The sequence below is a fragment of the Salvelinus alpinus genome, chromosome 5 (assembly GCF_045679555.1).
Source record: "Salvelinus alpinus chromosome 5, SLU_Salpinus.1, whole genome shotgun sequence".
Classification (NCBI taxonomy): Eukaryota; Metazoa; Chordata; class Actinopteri; order Salmoniformes; family Salmonidae; genus Salvelinus; species Salvelinus alpinus.
In genome coordinates, this window is record NC_092090.1 from 54,322,253 (window position 1) to 54,347,187 (window position 24,935).

Consider the following 24,935-nt stretch of genomic DNA (forward strand, 5'->3'; position numbering starts at 1 on the left):
ACTGTAGACTGCCACATACGTCTCGTGTCTGAGCCGTTGAATTGCGACTCTACTTTGTCTCTATTCTGACGCTTAACTTGATTGGGGCATCGGGTTAATCTCCCTCTTAATAAGCAAGTAATTCTAAAACACTAAGAAATGTTGATATTTAATAAATTACAAATTACATGACCCTCCCCTGGACTAGATTTAGAAAATACTAAACCCTCCCCTTGACTGAAATTGAAAAATCACGGCCCTCATTTTCCTCCAGGTACCCATTATGTCAATTTTTATCCATCCCTAATTTGTTCACTTCTAACCTAAACACATTGTCTTTTTGTTTTAATCGTTGGGGGCCATTTCACAGGTTTGGTTGGCTTGAATTTCACCAATCGCCAGGTAGAGTAGCTTTCAAGCCGGGCTGAGGAGTCAGGAGTGTTGCGTGCGTCGCCGCTGACCAGCTGTCCCGTCCAAGTCTCTCCACGGTCATATCAGGCAGTATCGTCTGGTCACCAGCTGTTACTGTATTTTGGCCAAGAGCCCAAGACACCATCACCAGCACTTTGGGGGGAGTCATTCACAATGCTGTGATAATCGCTCATTTAATATTTTATTGACTAATTGTTTGGCAAATCTATTGTTGACAAATAACGTTAGCTGTTCAGATGGTCCGCCACAACATTAGTTATAGCCTACAACTACCAGACTACTGCCATAATGACAATTTGTTTTAAGCAATTCCAAGTGGGTTTGTCACTATTGATTAGACGTACAGTTGATGTCGGAAGTTTACATACACCTTAGCCAAATACATTTAAACTCAGTTTTTCACAATTCCTGACATTTAATCAGAGTAAAAATTCCCTGCCTTAGGTCAGTTAGGATCACCACTTTATTTTAAGAATGTGAAATGTCAGAATAATAGTAGAGAATGATTTATTTCAGTTGTATTTCTTTCATCACATTCCCAGTGGGTCAGAAGTTTACATACACTCAATTACTATTTGGTAGCATTGCCTTTAAATTGTTTAACTTGGGTCAAATGTTTTTGGTAGCCTTCCACAAGCTTCCCACAATAAGTTGGGGGAATTTTGGCCCATTCCTCCTGACAGAGCTGGTGTAACAGAGTCAGGTTTGTAGGCCTCCTTGCTCGCACACGCTTTTTCAGTTCTGCCCACAAATTTTCTATAGGATTGAGGTCAGGGCTTTGATGGCCACTCCAATACCTTGCCTTTGTTGTCCTTAAGCCATTTTGCCGCAACTTTGGAAGTATGCTTGGGGACATTGTCCATTTGGAAGACCCATTAGCGACTAAGCTTTAACTTCCTGACTGATGTCTTGAGATGTTGCTTCAATATATCCACATAATTTTCTTCCCTCATGATGCCATCTATTTTGTAAAGTGCACCAGTCCCTCCTGCAGCAAAGCACCCCCACAACATGATGCTGCCACCCCCATGCTTCACGGTTGGGATGGTGTTCTTCGGCTTGCAAGCATCCCCCTTTTTCCTCCAAACATAACGATGGTCATTATGACCAAACAGTTCTATTTTTGTTTCATCAGACCAGAGGACATTTCTCCAAAAAGTACAATGTTTGTCTCCATGTGCAGTTGCAAACCGTAGTCTGGCTTTTTTATGGCGGTTTTGGAGCAGTGGCTTCTTCCTTGCTGAGCGGCCTTTCAGGTTATGTCGATATAGGACTTGTTTTACTATGGATATAGATACTTTTGTACCTGTTTCCTCCAGCATCTTCACAAAGTCCTTTGCTGTTGTTCTGGGATTGATTTGCACTTTTCGCACCAAAGTACATGAATCTCTAGGAGACAGAACGCGTCTCCTTCCTGAGCGGTATGATGGCTGCGTGGTCCCATGGTGTTTATACTTGCACACTATTGTTTGTACAGATCAACGTGGTACCTTCAGGCGTTTGGAAATTGCTCCCAAGGATGAACCAGACTTGTGGAGGTCTCCAATTTTTTTCTGAGGTCTTAGCTGATTTTCCCATGATATCAAGCAAAGAGGCACTGAGTTTGAAGGTAGGCCTTGAAATACATCCACAGGGACACCTCCAATTGACTCAAATGATGTCAGTTAGCCTATCAGAAGCTTCTAAAGCCATTACATAATTTTCTGGAATTTTCCAAGCTGTTTAAAGGCACAGTCAACTTAGTGTATGTAAACTTCTGACCCACTGGAATTGTGATACAGTGAATTATAAGTGAAATATTCGGTTTGTAAACAATTGTTGGAAAAATTACTTGTGTCATGCACAAAGTAATGTCCTAACTGACTTGCCAAAACTATAGTTTGTTAACAAGAAATGTGTGGAGTGGTTGAAAAACGACTTTTAAAGACACCAACCTTAGTGTATGTAAACTTCTGACTTCAACTGTATTTCTAAGGGATTACTTTAATTCTCTGTGTGGTTTAGAAATGAACAAGAATTTTGTGAAGTTTCAGCTCTCAACCAAGTGCATTTTAGATATGAACACTTGATTGGAATTAGATTTTGCAACTTAAATCAAGTGTAAAATGCAGGCTATAGGTAGCCTTCTGCAAAACATCAATTTTTACCAAATCTGATATTAATTTGACAGCTAATTGTCGAATTCACCTTCATATTTTTATTTTACATGTAGGCTATAATTTAAGAGTTACGTTTGTCAACACACCATTTCTGACCGTTCCCACTTAATTTGGCTTACAATAAAAGGGCTTTATCATTTTCACAATTTCACAGTATTATTCCAACATAGTGTATATATATATAAAACAAAAGTTATGTTTTTGACTGCATTGGGCCTTTATTAAAGAACATTTAGTTGTATGTTTAGAGATGAAAGAGGAGAGTGTGCTGAAGCAGAAGGTTGCTGGTTCAAATATCCGAGCGACAAGATGAAAAATATTCTGTGCCCTTGAGCAAGGCACTAAACGCTAATTTGCTCCAGGGCCTCCTACTACTATGGCTGACCATGTAGAACAACACATTTAACAGCACCTATCTGGGGTTGTTTTGTGCACCAGAGGCAGCGGCTAGACCACCCTAGGCCACGTTTTGCTTTCATTTCTAATGATTCCTTAATTTAATTTTAACCGTATAGAGGCCAGTGTGCAATTCTGTGCCCATTGATTGGCTAACATGACTCCCTGTCAAAATAAAAGTTAAACAGGCCTAATAAAATAAAAACTCAGTCTAGACTAACTGTACTAAATCTTCTTTCGACCACATATTTTGAGTGAAGGGTAATTTTTGTAGAACGTATTTATACATTTAAAAAACGTAAATACATCCCCTTGTTTTGGCTTTAACTGGGATAGGATACCTTGAAACAACCAGATGACATTGCGCGAACAATTTCAAATTAGGCTACATCTTTCATCTTCAAAAAGTTTCACTGTTGCCCCATGCCCAATATTGGTCGTCCAATTTGAGCGGAACGAAAAATTAATGTCATATTGAATTAAATGCTAAAGATAAATCTGGAACGTAGGCCCCCACATCTCCATTATTTGCAAATATCATGGACATATATATTGTTATAAACATAGGCTGTAACCACGTGTTTATTTTTGTTATTTTTGTTTTTAGAGAATAACAGGGCTCTATTCAATCTATCGCTTAAGCGTTACAGATTGCGTGATCGAAAAGCTCATTTCCGATGGGGGCCGACATGCAGCGTTTATCGTGGATGCAGTATACACAAATGTGGGAAGATTGCCTTTGCCAGCTCTAACGCAGAATTTCAGCAATACAAATTTGATCCAGACCCAAATTTGTGCTAACACAAAATAGCATTTTGGCCTCAATCCAATAATTTCACGTTGATGAAAGAGCCTTTTCGTCAGCCTAAAAAAAAATATGAAAGCCCGCTCTGAAACACACAATGTTCAATTAGCCTACACATTGGCCTACAAACATGTTTGTCATATTTTCCCCTAAGCCAAACAGTTCACTACATTTCACAAATATCGACCCAAATAAAAGTTTTGACTTTCAAAGTCATGTAATTTTGTTCATGTGCAGTCCCATTTGTTTGTCAGCGAGGAGCTTGCGTGGGTGCTGACAGCTATGTCCGTTCATCGATGTGTAGGTCGAGGGAGGACCCCAGATAGAGAGGAGAGCGGCTCCCCGTCTCCCTGAAGACCATGGAGGGGGATTCGTGGAAACAGAGGACGCTGGATAGGTGGTGGTGCCGAGGGTCCTCTGTACAGATATAAGCCCGCTGTGGTATCTAGGTTCGAAACCAGACTTTGTGAGTAAAAATATGGCGAGGGAAACATTCTTTGAAGAGTCGAGTAGTTGCCAGCTTCGGCCAACAATTCCAGTCCAACCGCGGTCTGTCGCTTCCATTTCGTTCTAAAAGGAAAATTAGGGTTTAGAGAAAAAAATTAAGCTATTTATTTGGCCATCGTTATCTGCTATTATAACAAGCAGGAGGAAATAGAATTGGATGTAGCCCAGAATTTTTCATAGGCCTACTTTACTCACCCAACAGGCCTGTTTATTAAATAAACAATGTAGCTACATTAGGGGAAAATGTCAAATCTCCTCACAGTTGACAGCCATTTTTGGGGTAAATAATAATTATAGCAATTGTGTAATAACAGCACGGCACTTCAATTATTGATACAGAATGCAGTAATTGATTATGCATGTATTCATGTGTTGTCCGTAATTGTGTTACTTGTAATTTCTTCACAACGGACTTAGAGGACTTAGACAAAACTATATGTTTGTAATAACATATTTTTGAGTGGCTGAATCCAATAACTAGGCCTACTTACATTAATTACAAATTACGGTTTCGATCTGTCTTGCAACTCACCGTCTGTTCTGGTACCAAGTTTTGACCTGAGTGTCGCTGAGGTTGAGCGAAGCTGCCAACTCCATTCTGTCCTGCACACTCAGATATTTCTGCCGTTCGAAGCTGCGCTCGAGCTGGGCCAGCTGGTGATCACTGAAAGCGGTTCGAGCTTTCCGGGGCTTCTTCAGCCGAGACGACGGACTGTCCCTGCTGCTGTCCATGTCACGGTCTCGCGCTAAAATTCATGAACATGTATTTACAATTAGATACATGACCAAAATATAACCAGAATCATAAAGGATAGAATTGTGATCTGCACATTTTCCGGTTAGCCTACAATCTTGGTTATGATTGGACAGGGATTTCAAGGGCTATAGGCCTATAACTGCCACATAAAATATCTCGGTTGTTTCCATGGTTATTGCACAGTGGATATGTGAAGCGCGAAAACTGGTTTTTATATGGGCTGATCTGATTCTCAGGGAGTACAATAATCCAGTTAATTGATCCACAAGGGATGAAAACCAGTCAACTGACTGGCGCGACTTCACAGGACTGTGGATAAATCCGAAATATAGAGCTGACAATATCCTCGGGTTACAAATCTGATTATCAGGTAGACAAATTGCACCCAAACCCCGAACAATTGGATGTATCGGTGGAAGATAAACCAACTAGAGAGAGAGAGACAATCTGATATACGAAACACCACTCATCCATGCAATGAAAACCAGTCATCATAGGCATTTATATTGGTCAATGTAAGGATGAGATGATGGTTTGACGCACACACTTTCAGGTTGATCACAAATAAGGAACGGTCTATAATATTAAAGTGGCCTATAATAGTCCTAGTCAAATTACATTATTATTATCATATTTATGTTAGCTGCAGCCATAGTCAATTAACCACGCTGAATACATTGTTTACGCTTAAAGGCCTTATTGAACAAATCATCATATAGGACTATACTTGGACTTTTTCTGTTTGCATTTTCAAAATAAGTGGCTTTAAAGGCAGTTAAATGGGCGCGCAATTTTATTTTCTCTCAATATAAATACTAATGTATTGAAAGTAGGCCTACAAACCAAGGGTATTGGGCTATATGCCTAATGCCTTCATATAATTGATGAACTAATATGATAGCCTAGTTTTTTTAATTAACGTTTTTTTTCTTTAATTTATAAGACATTCGGCTATTTATAGGCCTATCATAATTTGACAATTCTTAAAACAGCCGTCTATATGAGCGATTTACTCACTGTCAACTTATTTTACGGACTGTCAAGTAATAAAGCTTACCTTTGTATTCATTGTCCGAGGACGAGTTGCTGTCGATTTTATCCATAAAGTCGTCCGCTATTTTGGACTCAAAATGCTCGGAGTCTGGCATGGGATGTTCATGACTCTTGTATGGGGCACATGCTGCAAGTGGTTTGTTACAGTCTGCAAGAATATCCCGAATAAGAAAAGATGATGCGACTGTCCGTGGCTGGGGCAGTTGCCCATGCTGTAGCGAGGACTCCAGTGCAAAATCATGTCTGTGCATTGCATCTTCGACAGATTCCGGTCGCGGGGAGAGAGGAGATGAGCAGCCGCTTTCCAGGACGGACCTCGGGCTTAACTCCAGTGGACACCGGCATTTTTCGATCGAACTTTCTCCTTTCAAAATGTGTAGGCTTGCTGGTCTGTGAGACAGCAGAGAGTCAACACCAAAACTCGACCCGTTTGTGGAGACCTCCATGATAAATATAAATATGAACAGGGCAATTGGGTAATTTCGTACTTTTAAACTACAATTTGAGACCAAGTCAACTGTCCAGTTGGAAAATCCCAAAACAACTTTGACCAGGCAATTTGTTTTTATCCACTTTCCGTCATTAGGCCTACGCGTTTTACTGCAGCGTGTCTGTAGAAATATATGTTTATGTTCTGAAAACGACACTGTAGGCTATTCTCCCCCCCCAAAAAAAGTATCCTAGCTTAATAATAGCCTAATTCCACATGTTTTGTAGAGTAAACTTCCCCATGTAAGGGAAGGACCTCAACCAGTTAGCGAGTTCATTTCAGCACCAGTCTTAAGGTCCATGCAGTCTGCAGTCACGTCCTGCCTTTGAGGAAACCGGGAGACTCTGACGACACGAACAAACATGATGGGCTTACTGGTACTGTATATGGGTGATGTTGTGGCCCCCAAGAAAACAGAAAATAATAGACAAAGTCCCCTAGTGACCCTGTTCACAACTAAAGCACAATTGTCAGCTTTTAAAGGTGTCTCTAACAGTCTTACACAATGCCCTGAGCCCATTGGCTCAGAGAGTTTTTGGTGATAACTGAGGGGAGGAGGAGTGGGGGGGAAGGGTGGATTCAACCACTACCACCCTGTTTCATCTCACTCCTCATTACTGTAAATATGATACAGATATTTGGCCTGGGCATAATAAATTATATCTCCGTACAGATATTTTCCACACTGATTCATTACACCTTTACCAACGCTGGCAATAGTCCTCTGGTAACCTAGATGTACCTTTTCCTTGGTAATCCATGTCTAACAGGGTTGTTTATGTTTTCACTTCTTGCCACTGCAGAAATATGTATTTCAATGTTTACATATTCATATTTGTTGAATTGGCATGTTAGGTGTAGGTAAAATGGGGGGGGCATGTATGTCAGTTCCTCCCAGTCTGATATTTAAGGAGATGTAGCAGATGAGGATCTATGAAACTCACTCCTTAGCCTGCAGTAGCGCAACAGGTTAGAATGCTTCAGGAGGCCTGTCATGTGTATTTGTGAGGCAGAGGTCCCGAGTTTCTCATCTTGGTATGAGCTGGCTCGGGAGAAAGCGGTATGGCTTAGCAATCAGCGTGACGCCCTTTATAATGGTGCTGTGATCTGCAGTTGTGCTCAGCTCATCTACTGGGGTTGCTGTGGAGTGAGTTTGGGAGTGTCAGGTATATGTACTGAACAAAAATAAATACGCAACATGTAAAAGTGTTGGTCCCATGTTTCATGAGCTGAAATAACACAATGCCACAGATGTCTCAAGTTTTGAAGGAGTGTGCAATTGGCATGCTGACTGCAGGAATGTCCACCAGAGCTGTTGCCAGAGAATGGAATGTTCATCTCTCTACCATAAGCCGTTTTATGTTGTTTTAGAGAATATGGCTGTACTTCCAACCAGCCTCAAAACCGCAGACCACATGTAACCACGCCAGCCCAGGACCTCCACATCCAGCTTCTTCACCTGCGGGATTGTCTGAGACCAGCCAGCTGTACAGCTGATGAAACTGAGCTGTATGTCTGTCTGTAATAAAGCCCTTTTGTGTGGAAAAACTCATTCTGATTTTTTCCAGGCCCACCCATGGCTGCGCCACTGCCCAGTCATTAAATCTATAGATTAGGGCCTATTTAATTTTTTTCAATTTACTGATTTCCTTACATGTACAGTAAATCAGTAAAATCGATGAAATTGTTGCTTTTTTGTTCAGTATACATATAGTATTGTACCATATGTATAGGTTGTGGTTTTCCTTATATTATGCTAATGAACATAGAAAACATTATTTTCTATGTAGGCAAACAAACAGAAAATAGAATATATGAATTTATTGAAATAAATGACTCTAAATCAGTCTGACTTTTCCATTAAATGTTTTATACTCGGAACACAACCCGAGAAAATGATTTATAGCCAAGCTATGACCTAATAACAAACAGTGAAAAGTGAAGCAATATTAGCATATTTTAATAACTTTTTTCCTTTAATAATATTTTTCCTTTATTTTTCCTGGAACACATATTCATACCATTTGAGTGTTTTGTACTTTACCTTCTCGCTGAGTTAAAGAGTAGTGTAGTTTACGAACATTATATTACAAACCCTTGTGGTGGTAACAGTGTAAGTCTGGCCAGAAGTACAATATCTGTTGTTTTTTTGCCAATCTGTAATTGAGGGGTTTTAGAAATCAGTAAAATCCCATGATAATAATATTGTCAGTATCAGTAATACATATAGGTTGATTGCATCTGAGAGCAATTTGATTAAGGCCGGTTGGAAAATAAGACTTTGCCCCCTACTCCCTACCCAAACAGTTACTACATAGACTCTTCTCTATGTATGTTTTAGCCCACAGTGTAGGTTCCCTGGCCCAGCTGTCCTGTCCGTGCCACTGAGTCTGAGAAGTGTGCATTGAAGGCCTTCTTTCTAGCATATGGATCCCGGAAGGTGTCCAGAGCTGGGCCAACCTGCAGATAAGAGACGAACAGTGATGGTGAGTTTGGCTTGTAAAGAGATATGACATGGTTAGTTTGACCAGATTTACATAGAGATATGTTATGGTGAGTTTGACTTGGCCCAGTCTTATATGGCAATGTTTTATATAGAGATATGTAGGAAAGTCTTGTGTATATATAGATATGACTCTGGGCTCTTCGATCAATCCATCCTGCCAGATAGGGCTCAACACTGGAAACAAAATGAAAGCGACCTGCCATGTGGATTAACTCCAATGTGTGAGTAAACCCACTGAAAGATGTGATGGAGAGTTTGAGGAGCACATCTAATGCATCTCCACCGGCTCTTCTCACTCTTTCCTCCAGTCATTTAGATTTCTGTGTGTGGATTGTGGAAGAGTACTGTATAAAATACGTTTAGAATTTGGAATAAAAGTTGTTCTCAGATATGGAGTGCCATTTAATCCTGCAAGTACACACTTTTTTCTTACGTTTGACATGTTGCAAATCGCTTGTAGGATGCTTCAAATACAGAGAAAACAGTTCCTATCAATCAGTTCCCTTATCAAATCTACAAGTAAGAAAAAAGCACAGTGTAACTTTGCCTGTGTGTCATTTGTTTATTTAAATATTTACTTGTTTGTTATGTTGTCTTTGTTTGGTAAGAAATCATGTATCCTGTGGAACCATAGTATCTTATTGAAACAGGGAAGAAAAAACAAGCGATTCAACAAAGATAGAATTGAGAGAAGCAAAAGAAAAATGACAACACAAACAAACAAATGATGAGCAGATGAAACGCGGATCACGCCGGAAAAGTCAGGGATGCAAATGTCGAACCCAGAGCAATCAGAAATGCTACTTGACAGAAAATACTGAGGATTGTTAAGTATTTTATAAGGTTAACATTCGCCTTTCACCGTCAGCTGTCAGACAAGAAAGACTTTAGTGGTGCGCATGCCGCCAAAATAAACCTTAAATCGCCTCATTAAAGCTGACAGGCATAGAATGCAGACCTCGCCACCCCATTTTGTGTGTAATTTCCACCAAAAATATATATGCAGGAATGGGAAAAGATTGGGGAAGTAAAGTTAGGTGGGGAAGACTGTGTGTGTGTGCGCAGATTGTTAGTGTGGCAGGAGGCTGATTCCCCCATAATTGGAAGCAGTGGCCATTGTCAATGGAGTATTTTCATTGCCTCACTGACAGGTAGAGCCGTCACAATGATAGCCCACTTGTCAGTGTAAAACACCAATAAAAACACATCACTTTTGATTTAATTGGAGGCCTGTGCTAGCCATGAAGTAGGTGAGCGAGGGGGATCACTGAGGGTGTGTGGGTCTACGTGTGCCTGTGTGTTGTAAATGAAGGGGAGGAAATCTTAAATTTGACTATAAACATTCCCTAAGGCAGTCTATTCTTTATTCTGCTCCCCTTCCCTATTTTGCCTTCCATTCCTCACTGATTCCCTATGGACTGTGTGTAGAAATGCCTTCAGCAGACCAGGATACACCTCTCTCACTCACACACACACACGCACGCACGGTAATAGAACAACTACAATAATACTGGTTAGGCTGTCTAGGCTGGAGTGTTGGTGACCCTGTAGCTGTGCTCTGGTGTTACTGTACTGGGCTTTTACCTGCTGGAAGCGGGGAAGCTTCCACAGCGGGGTGGACTCAGGCATGGGCCGACTCTTCCTCAACAGAGTTGTCCGTGTCTCCTGGATGCGGCCCAGCTTAGGCTGCAAGGATAGCCACGCCAGAAGAGAAATGGACATACATATAAATACTTATTCTACCACCACTACAAGTACGACTTACTACTATTGCTGGTAATACCTTCTCCAAAACAGGTTATATAAAATTATACAAATATAACCCCTTCCTTGCGTGCCAGTCTTCAGGATTCAGAGTGCATATGAGTTGGGCTCAATTCAGTTTTCAATAAAGTAAATTCAGGAAGTAAATAGACATTCAATTCATGAATGGAAAAATGCTCATAGGAAGCAATAAGCAATTTCAGAATCCACCCCCCGAATTGAAAACGGAATTGACCCAAACCCTGGAGCACACTGCTCCTGGCTACCTTTAAACCAGCCTCCTCTCCTTTCCTCTCCACTCGTCCCCAAATCTCACCAAGTTTAGCTGCCTCTCCTCCAGGGCTCTCTTCTTGGCCTGCTGCTCCTCTAACCAGTCCTGGGCGTACTTGTGCTCCAGCAGCTCACAGATGGGAGTGGAAGGCCTGAGACGACACAACACAACACAGGACTGACATTGACCTGACTGACTGTCCTAGGGGACCACTAGAAGAGGGACCTCTTTGATGCAGCTGAAAAATGTGAATGTGGCTGCATTTGAAATCACTTCCTACCAACTTGGCACAAACTGGTTGAATCAACATTGTTTCAACGTCATTTGTCAACGTATTGTGACATGGAAAATACATTGGGTTTCAAAAAAGTAATCAGTGTAAACTGTTCTTTTGAGGGTAAAATTTAAACCACAGAATTATGTCATCAAGGTAACCAAATATCAACAAAGACAAATCTTGTATAAAATGTTTAATTAGTACCTTTAAAACGTCAGATCTTCAACATTATATCCACTATGAGAAAAAAACAGGCTGTGCAGTACCTCCTACTGGATAATTAATCTATCTACAGTTACCCTTTGGTTTCCCATCAAGGATTTGAACTAAGCCCAGCTTAGCTAGGATATTTGTCACTGACTATCACCAATGTGCTATCGTGGGAACGATTGTTGAGAATGGATCTCGAATAAAAAGGAAAATAGATTCATTGTTGCTATCGAAGTCACTCCAAAGGGTAGGTTTAACAAAGCAAATTAAATGTGCCCATACTTTATCACTCATATACTGTATAATCAATAATGCTATTTAAGCCTATAGCATTTACAAAGTCATCAACAGCTATTGTTTCAATTCAACCCAGAATAAAAAAATGAACAATACAATAAGCCTAGGGTTTCAAGCTCCAGTTGATTTCAAATTTAATAACATGTAGTGATATTGAATTATGTGTTTAGTTGTCAACGCAACCTAATATAAACATTTCAAGGAGATTCATGTTCTGTGTGGATTGTTCCATCTGTGTCACTGATTAGTCTGGCTTTATTTCCAGTATTTTTTTAAATTTCAAATTAATAATTAATGTTTTGGATTCATGTCTCGAGATTGAAATACAATAAATAGCCTATTAATTATGTGTTGGATTCACGTCTCCAACTCGACCAAAAGTTAAAGAATGGGCTGAGATGTAAATATCTCCTTTAAATGTTGATATTTAGTTGCATTGTCAACCAAACACAATTGGATATTACTTTTGTAGTACAGTAAATAGCCTAAAGTTAAGGTGATCTTTTTTTAAATATATATGTACATAAATATATTTTTTTTTACCCCCTTTTTCTCTCCAATTTCGAACTTGTCTCATCTCTGCAACTCCCCAAAGTGCTCGGGAGGCGAAGGTCGAGTCATGCGTCCCCCGAAACATTACTCGCCAAACCGCGCTTCTTAATAACACCCGCCTGCTTAACCCAGAAGCCAGCCGCACCAATGTGCCGGAGGAAACACTTTTCACCTGACTACCGAGGTCAGCCTAGAGGCGCCCGGCCCGCCACAAGAAGTCCCTAGAGCACAATGAGCCAAGTAAAGCCCCACTGGCCAAACCCTCCCCTAACCCAGACGACACTGGGCCAATTGTGCGTCACCCTATGGGACTCCCGATCACGGCCGGTAGTGATACCTTCTGGGATCGAACCCGGGTCATAAGTGACGCCTCTAGTACTGAGATGAGGTGATGCCTCTAGCACTGCGATGCAGTGCCTTAGGCGGCTGCGCCACTTGGGAGGCCCAAGTTAAGGCTATCTTACAAACTAATGTGATATTCAACCTTAAAATGAGTAACACATCCACAGCCACATTTTGAGGCTACTGTAACTATACACAGATGCATCTTGCCCATAGGGTGCACAAAAGCACGTGCCCCCTCTGATTTGTCTTGTAATTTCTTTTTACTAAACTTCATTTTTATTCCCAGGTTTTTCATAATTATTTATAAAAATATCTGTCAGCTGTATTTTGCGGAGGGGGCACATTGACTGTACAATGCAGAGAGTACCCCCCCTCCCTATTCTCCCCAGTAAGTTTTTCCTTCTAAGGTGCACCACAGAACAAAAGAGAGTGTGTAGAGTGACACACAGCATTTATATTGATTTTAGCTGCCGGTGATGGGCAGAACTCAAAGGAGGTATCTTTGCTAAATTAATTTGATCTAGCTTTGTAGCCTATTGATTCCTTCTCGATGAATAAATAAAATGGAAATGGAAAAAAGTATGTGGACACCTGCTCGTCGAACATCTCATTCCAAAATCATGGGCATTAATATGGTCCCCCCTTTGACGCTATAACAGCCTCTTCTGGGAAGGCTTTCCACTAGATGTTGGAACATTTCTGCGGGGACTTGTTTCCATTCAGCCACAAGAGCATTAGTGAGGTTGGACACTGATGTTGGGCGATTAGGTCTGGCTCGCAGTCTGCGTTCCAATTCATCCCAAAGGTGTTTGAAGGGGTTGAGGTCAGTGCTCTGTGAAGGCCAGTCAAGTTCTTCCACACAGATCTTGACAAACCATTGCTTTCCTGTTCAACATTGTCATGCTGAACAGGAAAGCACCATCCCCAAACTGTTGCCACAAAGTTGGAAACAGACAATTTTTACGTGCTACGTGCTTCAGCACTCGGCGGTCCCGTTCTGTAAGCTTGTGTGGCCTACCACTACGCGGCTGAGCCGTTGTTGCACCTAGACGTTTCCACATCACAATAACAGCACTTACAGTTGACCCGGGCAGCTCTAGCAGGGCAGAAATTTGACCAACTGACTTGTTGGAAAGGTGGCATCCTATGGCGGTGCCACATTGAAAGTAGCTGAGCTCTTCAGTAAGGCCATTCTACTGCCAATCTACTGATTTTATACACCTGTCAGCAACGGATGTGCCTGAAATAGCCAAATTCACTAATTTGAAGGGGTGTCCACACACTATAAACTCAGCAAAAAAAGAAACGTCCCTTTTTCAGGACCCTGTCTTTCAAAGATAATTTGTAAAAATCCAAATAACTTCACAGATCTTCATTGTAAAGGGTTTAAACACTGTTTCCCATGCTTGTTCAATGAACCATAAACAATTAATGAACATGCACCTGTGGAACGGTCGTTAAGACACCAAAAGCTTAAGGACGGTAGGCAATTAAGGTCACAGTTATGAAAACTTAGGACACTAAAGAGGCCTTTCTACTGACTCTGAAAAATACAAACATTAAGATGCCCAGGGTCCCTGCTCATCTGCGTGAATGTGCCTTAGGCATGCTGCAAGGAGGCATGAGGACTGCAGATGTGGCCAGGGCAATAAATTGCAATGTCCGTACTGTGAGATGCCTAAAACAGAGCGACAGGGAGACAGGACGGACAGCTGATCAGACCACGTGTAACAACACTTGCACAGGATCGGTACATCCAAACATCACACCTGCGGGACAGGTACAGGATGGCAACAACAACTGCCCGAGTTACACCAGGAACGCACAATCCCCCCCATCAGTGCTCAGACTGTCCGCAATAGGCTTAGAGAGGCTGGACTGAGGGCTTGTAGGCCTGTTGTAAGGCAGGTCCTCACCAGACATCACCGGCAACAACGTCGCCTATGGGCACAAACCCACCATCGCTGGACCAGACAGGACTGGCAAAAGTGCTCTTCACTGACGAGTCGCGGTTTTGTCTCACCAGGGGTGAGGGTCGGATTCGCGTTTATCGTCGAAGGAATGAGCATTACACCAAGGCCTGTACTCTGCAGCGTGATCGATTTGGAGGTGGATGGTCCGTCATTGTCTGGGGCGGTGTGTCACAGCATCATCGGACTGAGCTTGTTGTCATTGCAGGCAATCTCAATGCTATGCGTTACAGGGAAGACATCCTCCCTCATGTGGTACCCTTCCTGCAGGCTCATCCTGACATGACCCTCCAGCATGACAATTCCACCAGCCATACTGCTCGTTCTGTGTGTGATTTCCTGCAAGACAGGAATGTCAGTGTTCTGCCATGGCCAGCAAAGAGCCTGGATCTCAATCCCATTGAGTACGTCTGAGACCTGTTGGATCGGAGGGTAAGGGCTAGGGCCATTACCCCCAGAAATGTCTGGGAACTTGTAGGTGCCTTGGTGGAAGAGTGGGGTAACATCTCAAGGCAAGAACTGGCAAATCTGGTGTAGTCCATGAGGAGGAGATGCACAGCAGCCGGTGGCCACACCAGATACTGACTGTTACTTTTGATTTTGACCCCCCATTTGTTCAGGGACACATTATTCCATTTCTGTTAGTCACATGTCTGTGGAACTTGTTCAGTTCATGCCTCAGTTGTTGAATGTTGTTATGTTCATCCAAATATTTACAGCTGTTAAGTTTGCTGAAAATAAACACATTTGACAGTGAGAGGACATTTCTTTTTTTGTTGAGTTTATAGAAAAGTATCTCCCAACCACAATTAGCTACTAAGCCATTTCAGGCTATCAAAGTTAGAGTAGTTTGTCTAACAATCTTTGCTGGCATACCTGCTGGCAAGGTTGCTAGATTTTAGAAAAGCAAGCAATTATTAAATGTACTGAACAAGACTTGCATTCCTTTCAAATAATTTACCCAGATTTTAGCAGAGAAGCATATTTAGTTTCTTTCAAAAAATAACCACCAGTCAGGAGGATACAGACATCTCAAGAGGTATGCTTGGATAGGCAGAAAAATACTTGGTTTAAATGTAATCTGATACCTTATGATAATATCATGATATTTGTGTATTGTACTGAACAAACATATAAACGCAACACATTCAAATATTTTACTGAGTTACAATTCCTATAACGAAATCAATCAATTTAAATAAATTCATTAGGGCCTGATCTATGGATTTCACATGACTGGGAATACAGATATGCATCTGTTGGTCACAGATACCTTTTTTAAAAAGGTAGGGGCGTGGATCAGAAAACCAGTCAGTAGTGACACATCTCCATGCAGCGTGACACATCTCCATTGCATGTTGATTGTTTCCTGTGGAATGTTGTCCCACTCCTCTTCAATGGCTGTGCGAAGTTGCTGGATATTGGCTGGAACTGGAACAAGCTGTCGTACACGTCAATCCAGAGCATCCCAAACATGCTCAATGGGTGACATGTCTGGTGAGTATGCAGGCCATGAAACTCGGACATTTTCAGCTTCCAGGAATTGTGTACAGACCCTTGTGACATTGGGCCGTGTATTATCATGCTGAAACATGAGGTGATGGCACGACAATGGACCTCAGGATCTCGTGAAGGTATCTCTGTGCATTCAAATTGCCATTGATAAAATGCAATTGTGTTCATTCTTCGTAGCTTATGCCTGCCCATACATAACCCCACCGCCACCATGGGGCACTCTGTGTACAACGTTGACATCAGCAAACCACTCGCCCACCCGACGCCATACACGTGGTCTGCGGTTGTGAGGCCGGTTGCACATGCAGCCAAATTCTCTACAACAACATTGGTAGAGAAATGAACATTCAATTATCTGGCAACAGCTCTGGTGAACATTCCTGCAGTCAGCATTCCAACTGCGCGCTCCCTTAAAACTTAAGACATCTGTGTGTTGTGTCACAAAACTGCACATTTTAGAGTGGCCTTTTGTCCCCAACACAAAGTGCACCTGTGTAATGATCATGCTGTTTAATCAGCTTCTTGATATGCTACACCTGTCAGGTGGATGGTTTATCTTGGCAAGGAGACATGCTCTCTAACAGAGATGTAAACAAATTTGTACACAAAACTTTTTGGGCATATGGAACATTTCTGGGATCTTTTATTTCAGCTCATGAAACATGGGACCAACACTTTACATGTTACATTTTATTTTTGTTCAGTATATTTAATATACAGGGTTGGGCAGTAACAGATTTTTTAAACGGATAACAAAAACAATGCAACTGTAATCCGTTACGTTACCAGCTAAAATATTGTAATCAGATTACAGATACTTAAAAAAAAAACTTGATTACTTTTAAAGCGGTAATCTGCAGTAGAAAAAATAACAAAGTGGCTTTTCCACCTGTGGTTCAGTAAAAATCTGAGGGATGGGGCTGGTGAATTTTAGATAAATAAGCTTTTTGTGCTTATGGAACATTTCTGGGATCTTTTATTTCAGCTCATGAAACATGTGACTAAACACTTTACAAGTTGCCTTCATGTTTTTTTTCAGTGTAAATATCATGCCATAATATGCACCTGCATTGACGTGTTATGATTCCATGTACTGCGTTGTAATTTGGATGTAATATCCTAGGCATGTTAGTGCAGTATATTGAGATGTGTGATTTATAACAGTCAAAATGACACCCTCATTAAAATGACAATTGAACAGGTAAATAAGTATGCTTAGATAACCTATGCAGAAAATATACAATTAAACATAATGAATATGATTCTAGATTGTTTGAAAAATGCCCTCCACCCTCACGTACATCGTGCCCCCTCTAAGATAATGGGTGCATGACGCCCCTGACTATACATTTATTCTGGTGTAATCATATAAAGCATGCATGTTCAAGACACAGCAGCATTCATAGGTTGTCGCAGGCATAGCCGCAGGAAGTAGGGGTGCTGAGGGTGCTGCAGCATTCCCTGACCCCCCCCCCCCCCATAAAATGTATAAACTTGCCCATTATTACTCCTATATTTGCGGAGAAAAACTCAGCAAAAACTCTTCAGCAAGCCCCCCACCACCTTTGTTTTTCTATTGGAATTTTGTTGTGCTTTTAGATGGTTGAATGCATACTGATAACAGATTGGAAATTCAACTTTTGGCTGTCTTTTTGGGTGAATATAGGTTGGAATATCATTGATCAATGTCTCAACCAAATATTATCCAATAATTGATGTTGAAATAATCTGATGTGCACAGTGGGTATTCTCTAAATAGTGCACTACTTTTGACCAAGGCCCAAATGGGTGCCAGCTCCACCCCCCGTGGTGACTTTTATTGCTTCATTAGTGCACGCCACATGCCCCTGCACTCATCCCCTCTCCACGAGCCCTAATAAAGTTGGACAGGGGTGCTACAGGAGCCCCGCTACAAGCAGCCTGGTCTGGAGAAGAGGAGAGAGTATTGGTCCCTGCCCGTCCTGTCTGCCTGGATCTGAGCATTCCTCTTTTCTATCATGGCGGAAATAAGACCACCTAGAGCGGAGTGTAAGCATTCCTTCTCCAATTTCATAAGTGTGATTAAAGAGTCACTCACAAGTGTATACAAGTGTAGACTGTTATAGGATGTTATGTTCTCCTTCAGAATACATAGCTCTAGGACTGTGTGTGTTGTTATCATCATCATCAGCATCAGTGTGTTGTCATATGCATGGGGGAAGGGGGGCTTCAGTAGTAGGATCCTAACTCATGCACACAAGAGTTCACCTTGGCATTTGGTGGATAGGGTGTGGGGCCAAACAAGTCCCCAGGGAACCATGATTTTATCTGTCATGGTTCCCCCCTCCCTCCCCGTGACCCTGCCTCAGCCCCCTCACAGGCCCAGGCGTCAAGATAGAAGAAGATAAACCTTCCCCTGACACCAAGAGGGGAAAAAGAGAGAGGGATGGGGAAATACTCGGAGAAGGAGAGCAACTGCACACAAGGGCGTTAGCCAAATAATCCTGCTCCATTTTACGGATCCATTGCCCACAAGGAGGGAGAAGATAGACAGGATTCTTGGAACCTATGCCCATTTGCCTCATCGTAACAATCCCTGCATTTGAGGATTTTCATGATACCAGTATTGCAACACTCAGAAGTATTATGGCTAGGAAACAAAACATGAAGCTGACATCGGCCAGGATTCATTTAAAGGCCCGTTGCAGCACTGCGCAACCAGCGATGTACCTATTGAAGATAATTTCCCTGACATTCGCAGAGATCACATTCATGGTAAATACTTGATGTCAGCCAATCGTAAATTACCTTTAAAAGTGAAGGGCAATGCACTTGAACTGAATGCCAGCCTTATTTGTTGAGCAAAAGTGCTAATGCCTTCTGTTGTCACCAAGAGTAACATTTGTTTATTTCCGGAGGACCATAGAGTTTAGTCTGCTTCGTGTTTTCTTTTTTGCCATGGAAAATTGAGTTTTGTGGTATCAACGTATACTGGTATTGTGACAATCCTACTACAATTAGGATGTGATGTGAGATCCCCTGTCACATGATGGTGGAGGCATCATTTTCTTTCTCACATAGTCCCTCTACCACCCCATGCCCTCCCACTCTTTTCCATCCCCAGCCTCCGCTCTCAGCCAGTGGCTATGTCGTGTGAGAGCCAGCAGGATCAGACAATAGGAATTAACACGTCCACTTCCATAATGTCTTTCTTAAACCAATTCCAAGTATCAAAATGCACAGTGAAAGAATATGTGTGGATGATGGGCTTTATATTTCTATAATTTGTCTCCAGACCCATGTCAGCATTGAGTTTATTTTTACAGGGACAGTGCACATTAATCAACGTTTCAGTAAAAGTGCCGGTTTTAGCCAGCCGGCTAATTTTAAACCGCAGTCCCTGCGCAGGTTATTAAAAACAATTACAATATAGACAATCATTGAGCAGTGAGCACACGCAGAGCAACATAGGACAAGCAAGACGTAGCATACAGACAGAGCAACATAGAACAAAAAACAACATTGCAATGCTTTTCAAAGTACTGACTAAATACTGACTGAACGCTCCATAGTACTAACTGAATGCTTTATAGTACTGGCTGTGAATGCTTCATAGCAGGAATGGAGTGCTGCCGAAATGTGGAGGAGCGGCACTCCCTAATTGTTTTCAATTTGAGAATACATGGACCTGGTAAAAATATTTCTGATAGATTCTCAATAAATTATATTTAATTACCACCAAAATTCCATGAAAACTATAGAATGACCAACTAAGTAAATATGTAGGCTACAGCAGCCTATAGGAAGGTAAATGGTGGTTTCTTCCCTGTCTTCCATCTCTGGCGGATAAATAATCATAACATTTAAAACTATAAAAATAAGACTCATAAATATAAAAAAGTAGTAACAAAGACTAATAGAAACAAATTTGTGTTGATTTGGCACACGAGCATCAATACATTACCCATCCCCCAACACTGTCAACCAAGAGTCAAGACTAAACCGATTCACCTTGGTGGTGTGCAGACTGGTTTTATATTATTCTTAACGATTTCGCACAATCCAGAAAAAAAATGCTACAATATGTCTGTGAAACTATATTGTAGCAGGCTCAAGGGTGTGGGGTTTCCACATCACCAAGTTCAATAACCAAACACGCACAGGGAGCACAACTAGAATGCAAATGGGGGAATTTATTAGGGATATTTGCACACGGGGGGGATCCAGCAACCAGTTCACAACGGGCAATCGTACAGATAATTCTCCCGCTTCTCACACTCTCCATAACAGGCGTTTCACTCTCGGTCAGCCTGCTTCCTCTTATCCCCAAGCGCTTAAAGCTCCACCGGCTTGCCTCGTTGGGGCAGGAAGTCCATATAAGGTGCGGGGGTGGAGCCAGCGGGCTGCACCCCTGAGCCTTTTATCCCCCCCAGCTCCCTAGAGCATCCCTCCTGGAGAGGGTATCAGCATTTCCATGGGCTGCACCTGATCTGTGGACGACAGAGAAAGCAAAGAGCTGTAAGGAAAGGAACCAGCGAGTGATCCGGGTGTTACTGTCCTTATTCCGTGACATCCAAACCAGTGGTTGTGCCGTCCCAATAAGTCATATTTTAGAGTCTCCAGCGCCCACTTGATCGCAAGACATTCTTTCTCCACAGTGGAATATCTTTGTTCCCTCGGCAACAGCTTCCGACTAATGTATACAATTGGGTGTTCCTCACCTTCTTGTAGCTGTTATAGGACGGGCACCCACCCCTGTTTCGGATGCATCGGTCTGTATCACCAGTGGTTTGGAGTAGTCCGGCGTCACCAGCACGGGTCCAGAACACAGGGCTCCCTTTAGGCCCTGGAAATCTTTCTCCGTCTCCTCTGTCCACATCACCTGGGCGGGCAGACAGCTCCTGGTCAGATCTGTCATTGGGCTGGCTAGGGAGGCAAAGTGGGGGATAAATCTCTGGTAGTAACTAGTCAACCCCATAAACGTACTGTGAGCGGACCAAGTAATTGGGCGTCACTCTAAAGCGGGAAGGTGGAACAAACGAGTCAGGAGTAGGTTTTCTTGATTGAACAAAGTTCTATATTGAGGACATTTGGTCAACACAAACACTCCAACAGAATCAATGAAACTCTCCAAAGGAAAAAACATATCTTCTTCTCCAGAGCAAAACAGGAACACAATACGATTGTCTTTAAACTACCACAAAAAGTCACGACATTGTCACCGTCTTAATGGTTCTTCCTAGATAGCTCTTCTGTCTCGGTGGCCATCTTCCAGAGATAGTCCCCCTTCTTGCTGGTTCCATACTCTCTCTTATAGGGGAAGGAGAATATCTCATTAGTAGTGTCAGCTGTGCTTAATTGCCTCTGGTTCACTTGTCTCCCATGCCTTGTTGGGCTACCATCCGTGAGCCCAGCCTGCCCTCTGGTGGTCCTTCCACATACCTTCCCCCTCAGGACCGAACCGGAGGGTCGGGCGCCAGACGCACCGTCTTGGTCGCGTCGGGACAGCGCGTCTGCATTCCCGTTCCTCGATCCGGCCCTGTGGATGACATGGAAAGAGAACGGTTGTAAAGACAAAAACCATCTGGCTATTCTGTTGTTATTGTTTCTCTTACCAGCCATCCACGTGAGGGGCGCATGGTCCGTAACTAAAGCAAACCTCCGACCCAGTAGGTAGTACCGGAGATAATCGAGGGCCCACTTAATGGCTAAGGCCTCTTTCTCTACGGTAGCATACCTCTGTTCCCGATCGCTGAGCTTCCTACTTATGAAGAGAATCGGCTTCTCTGCTTCACCTTTACCCTGAGCTAGTACGGCCCCGAGCCCTGTATCCGAGGCGTCGACCTGCACAATGAACTCTTGTGAGAAGTCTGGAGCCTGTAGGACGGGATCAGAACACAGGCCATCTTTTAACGATTGAAAGGCATCTTCCGTCTCGTCTTTCCACTCTACCTGGTTTGGCAAGTTTTTCTTGATGAGGTTTGTGAGGGGATTGGCAATGGTTGCATATCCCGGGATAAAACGGCGATAATATCCCGTTATCCCTAAGAAGGCCCGAACGTCCCACTTGGTCCGGGGTCGCGGCCAGTCCCGAATTGCCCTGGTCTTCTCTGCCTGTGGGCGTATTTTCCCATTCCCCACGGTGTACCCCAGGTATTCCGCTTCGGACAGACCCAGGCAGCATTTATTTGGATTGGCCGTCAACCCTGTGGCTTCCAAACTCACGAGCACCGCCCGTAATCGCAGGAGGTGACTATCCCAGTCCTCGCTGTGGATAACCACATCGTCTATGTACGCCGCTGCATACTCTTGATGGGGCCGTAGAATGGCATCCATGAGGCGTTGGAAAGTTGCAGCGGCACCATGCAGTCCGAAGGGCATCCTCACATACTGGAAAAGCCCCTCTGGTGTGGCGAAGGCAGTCTTTGGGCGATCCTCCGGAGCCACCGGCACTTGCCAATATCCCTTCGTCAAATCCAGGGTGGTGATGAACTTGGCCTTTCCTAAGCGCTCCAAGAGTTCATCCACGCGGGGCATGGGATATGCATCGAATGTAGAGATGGCATTCACGGCCCTAAAATCGTTGCAGAGTCTCATACTACCATCGGATTTGGGGACCAGGACTATGGGACTGGACCACTCACTCGTCGATGGCTCGATCACACCCATCCTCAACATCTCCCTTACCTCGTTCTTAGCGATGACTCGGCGAGCCTCAGGAATCCTGTAAGGGCGGATATGCACCTTCTTGCCGGGTTCAGTGTGGATATGGTGGAACAGGACATCTGTTTGTCCTGGGAATGGAGAGAATATTCGACCGAAGTTCATAATCAGCTTGTCTAGCTGTCTTGACTGCTCCGGCAGGAGAGTTTGACCACGGCGCACCGGTGGTAGAGCCTCCTCTTTTCTTTTTCCCTCCAGGGCCATCAAAGCCACCTCCTCCTCTCTTCCATGGTACGGCTTTAACAGGTTTATGTGATAGAGTTGGACCTTCTTCCTTCTATCAGGTTGCTTGATGAGGTAATTGACCGGTGAGACCCTTTTCATTACCTCGTAGGGTCCCCTCCACTGTGCCAGCAAGCGATGTTCGGCCGTGGGCACGAGCACCATCACTTTCTCTCCCACGGTGAACTCACGGGGGGGGTCGCGGACTTATCATAGGCCCGGCCTTGGGTCCTTTGTGCCTTCTCCATATGCTCCTTGACTATGGGCCACACTGCTGACAGGCGGTCTCTCATCAGGGTAATATGTTCTATTGTGGATCGAAAGGGGCATGGTTGGATCTCCCAGGTCTCTTTGGCTAAGTCGAGGATCCCTCGACAGGGTCTGCCATAGAGCAATTCAAACGGAGAGAATCCAGTGGATGCTTGGGGTACTTCTCGCAGGGCAAACATTAAGTGTGGAAGAAGCATGTCCCAGTTTTTCCCGTCTCGGGACACCACTCTTCTCAACATGCTTTTAATCGTTTTGTTCAAGCGTTCACACAACCCGTCTGTTTGAGGGTGGAATATGCTTGTACGTATCTGTTGAACCTGATACAACCGACACAAGTCCTTCATCAACCGCGACATGAATGGGGTTCCCTGATCAGTTAAGATCGTCTTGGGGAGGCCCACCCGAGAGAACATCATGAATAATTCCTTGGCAATTCCCTTTGACGACATGTTACGCAGGGGTATGGCCTCCGGGAACTTGGTAGCGTAATCTATGACCACTAGGATGTACTCGTGTCCTCTGGCGGATTTTGGGAGGGGTCCTACGAGGTCCATAGCTATGCGTTCAAAGGGAGTCTCTATGATGGGGAGAGGAATCAAAGGGTTACGCAGGTGTGGCCGTGGAGCTGTACGTTGACATTGATCACACGTCCTACAATACCTGGCCACATCCCGGGTGACCCGGGGCCAATAGAATCTCTGCATGATTCTGTCAATAGTCTTGTCTCGTGCCAGGTGTCCTCCTAGGACGTGGGAATGGGCTAACTGTAGAACTGTATCCCTGTATGGTCTAGGCACCATTAGTAATTCCTGGTTTTCCCCCCTTCGTCGTACGACCCAGTATAAGAGACCGCGCCTGATTGCATAGTAAGGAAGAGGGGGCTCACCTGATCCGTCGACGTTTCTCCCGTCGATCACCTTCACCTTCCTCATGGCCTCCCTTAGGTCTGGGTCTCTATGCTGTGAGGTGCCGAACTGTCCCTTTAATTCCTGGGGCAGATCAACCTCGGTAGAGGGATGTGGAGGATGTTCCCCATCCCCCTCAGGGGTGACCGATGAGAACCCCTTCCAGGTTCCCTCCTCGGATGGAGCTTCAAATATATCCCTTAGCGTCTGGTTGCTCCTTCCTTCCTGTGTAGTGTATAACCCTTCACAGGTGTCTTCATCGGTGGTTTCCTGGAATATCTGTCGTAAACGTTGGGTTGCTATTTCTTCCTCTGCTGCAGAGGACGAGGACGTAGCTACGTCTCCTTGTAGGACTACTACCTCGGGCTTGGATTTTCTCTTCTTTCCTGTCCCCCTTCTTTCCACGCATAACGTCATCTGCCGAAGCTCCTTATATAGGGGACAGTCTCTCCCGATCAATAATGGTACCTTCAGCTGGGGCACTTTCCCTGCCCTGACTGTACACCTTCCTTTTGGAGTGAGAATCGGCAGATTCACAGTGGGGTAATAGT

General features: G+C 43.5%; 2 protein-coding genes across 6 annotated transcripts in view; both read right to left on the reverse strand.

Annotated features, from left to right (window-relative positions):
- Positions 1-207: 207 nt before the first annotated feature.
- barhl1a (BarH-like homeobox 1a) lies at positions 208-7,071 on the reverse strand. The gene is made up of 3 exons (XM_071402338.1): positions 6,093-7,071; positions 4,811-5,024; positions 208-4,341 (listed from the first exon to the last, which is right to left on the reverse strand). The coding sequence occupies exons 1-3, from the start codon at positions 6,532-6,534 to the stop codon at positions 4,062-4,064; spliced, it is 936 nt and encodes a 311-aa protein (XP_071258439.1). The 5' UTR covers positions 6,535-7,071; the 3' UTR covers positions 208-4,061.
- A 1,356-nt stretch (positions 7,072-8,427) lies between these two features.
- The window catches only part of cfap77 (cilia and flagella associated protein 77), a 73,832-nt gene continuing 57,324 nt past the window's right edge, over positions 8,428-24,935 (reverse strand). For 2 of the 5 annotated variants that reach the window (XM_071402341.1, XM_071402339.1), the window contains exons 5-7: positions 11,165-11,270; positions 10,669-10,770; positions 8,428-9,038 (exon numbers count right to left, since the gene is read on the reverse strand). In XM_071402341.1, the coding sequence (XP_071258442.1) occupies positions 8,916-9,038; positions 10,669-10,770; positions 11,165-11,270 (331 nt within the window). In that variant the 3' untranslated portion in view covers positions 8,428-8,915. Of the gene's footprint in view, positions 9,039-10,668; positions 10,771-11,164; positions 11,271-20,437; positions 20,755-20,786; positions 21,191-24,935 lie in introns of those variants that run through there. The other 3 variants (XM_071402343.1, XM_071402342.1, XM_071402340.1) reach the window with 3 other exon arrangements.

Coding starts and splice junctions, on each gene's coding strand:
- barhl1a (XM_071402338.1), bottom strand. CDS start 6,534: ATGGAGGTCTCCACAAACGGGTCGAGTTTTGGTGTTGACTCTCTGCTG. Junction 5,025..6,092: donor CTCGGACAATGAATACAAAG/GTAAGCTTTATT, acceptor CATGAATTTTAG/CGCGAGACCGTGACATGGAC. Junction 4,342..4,810: donor ACTTGGTACCAGAACAGACG/GTGAGTTGCAAG, acceptor TTTTCCTTTTAG/AACGAAATGGAAGCGACAGA.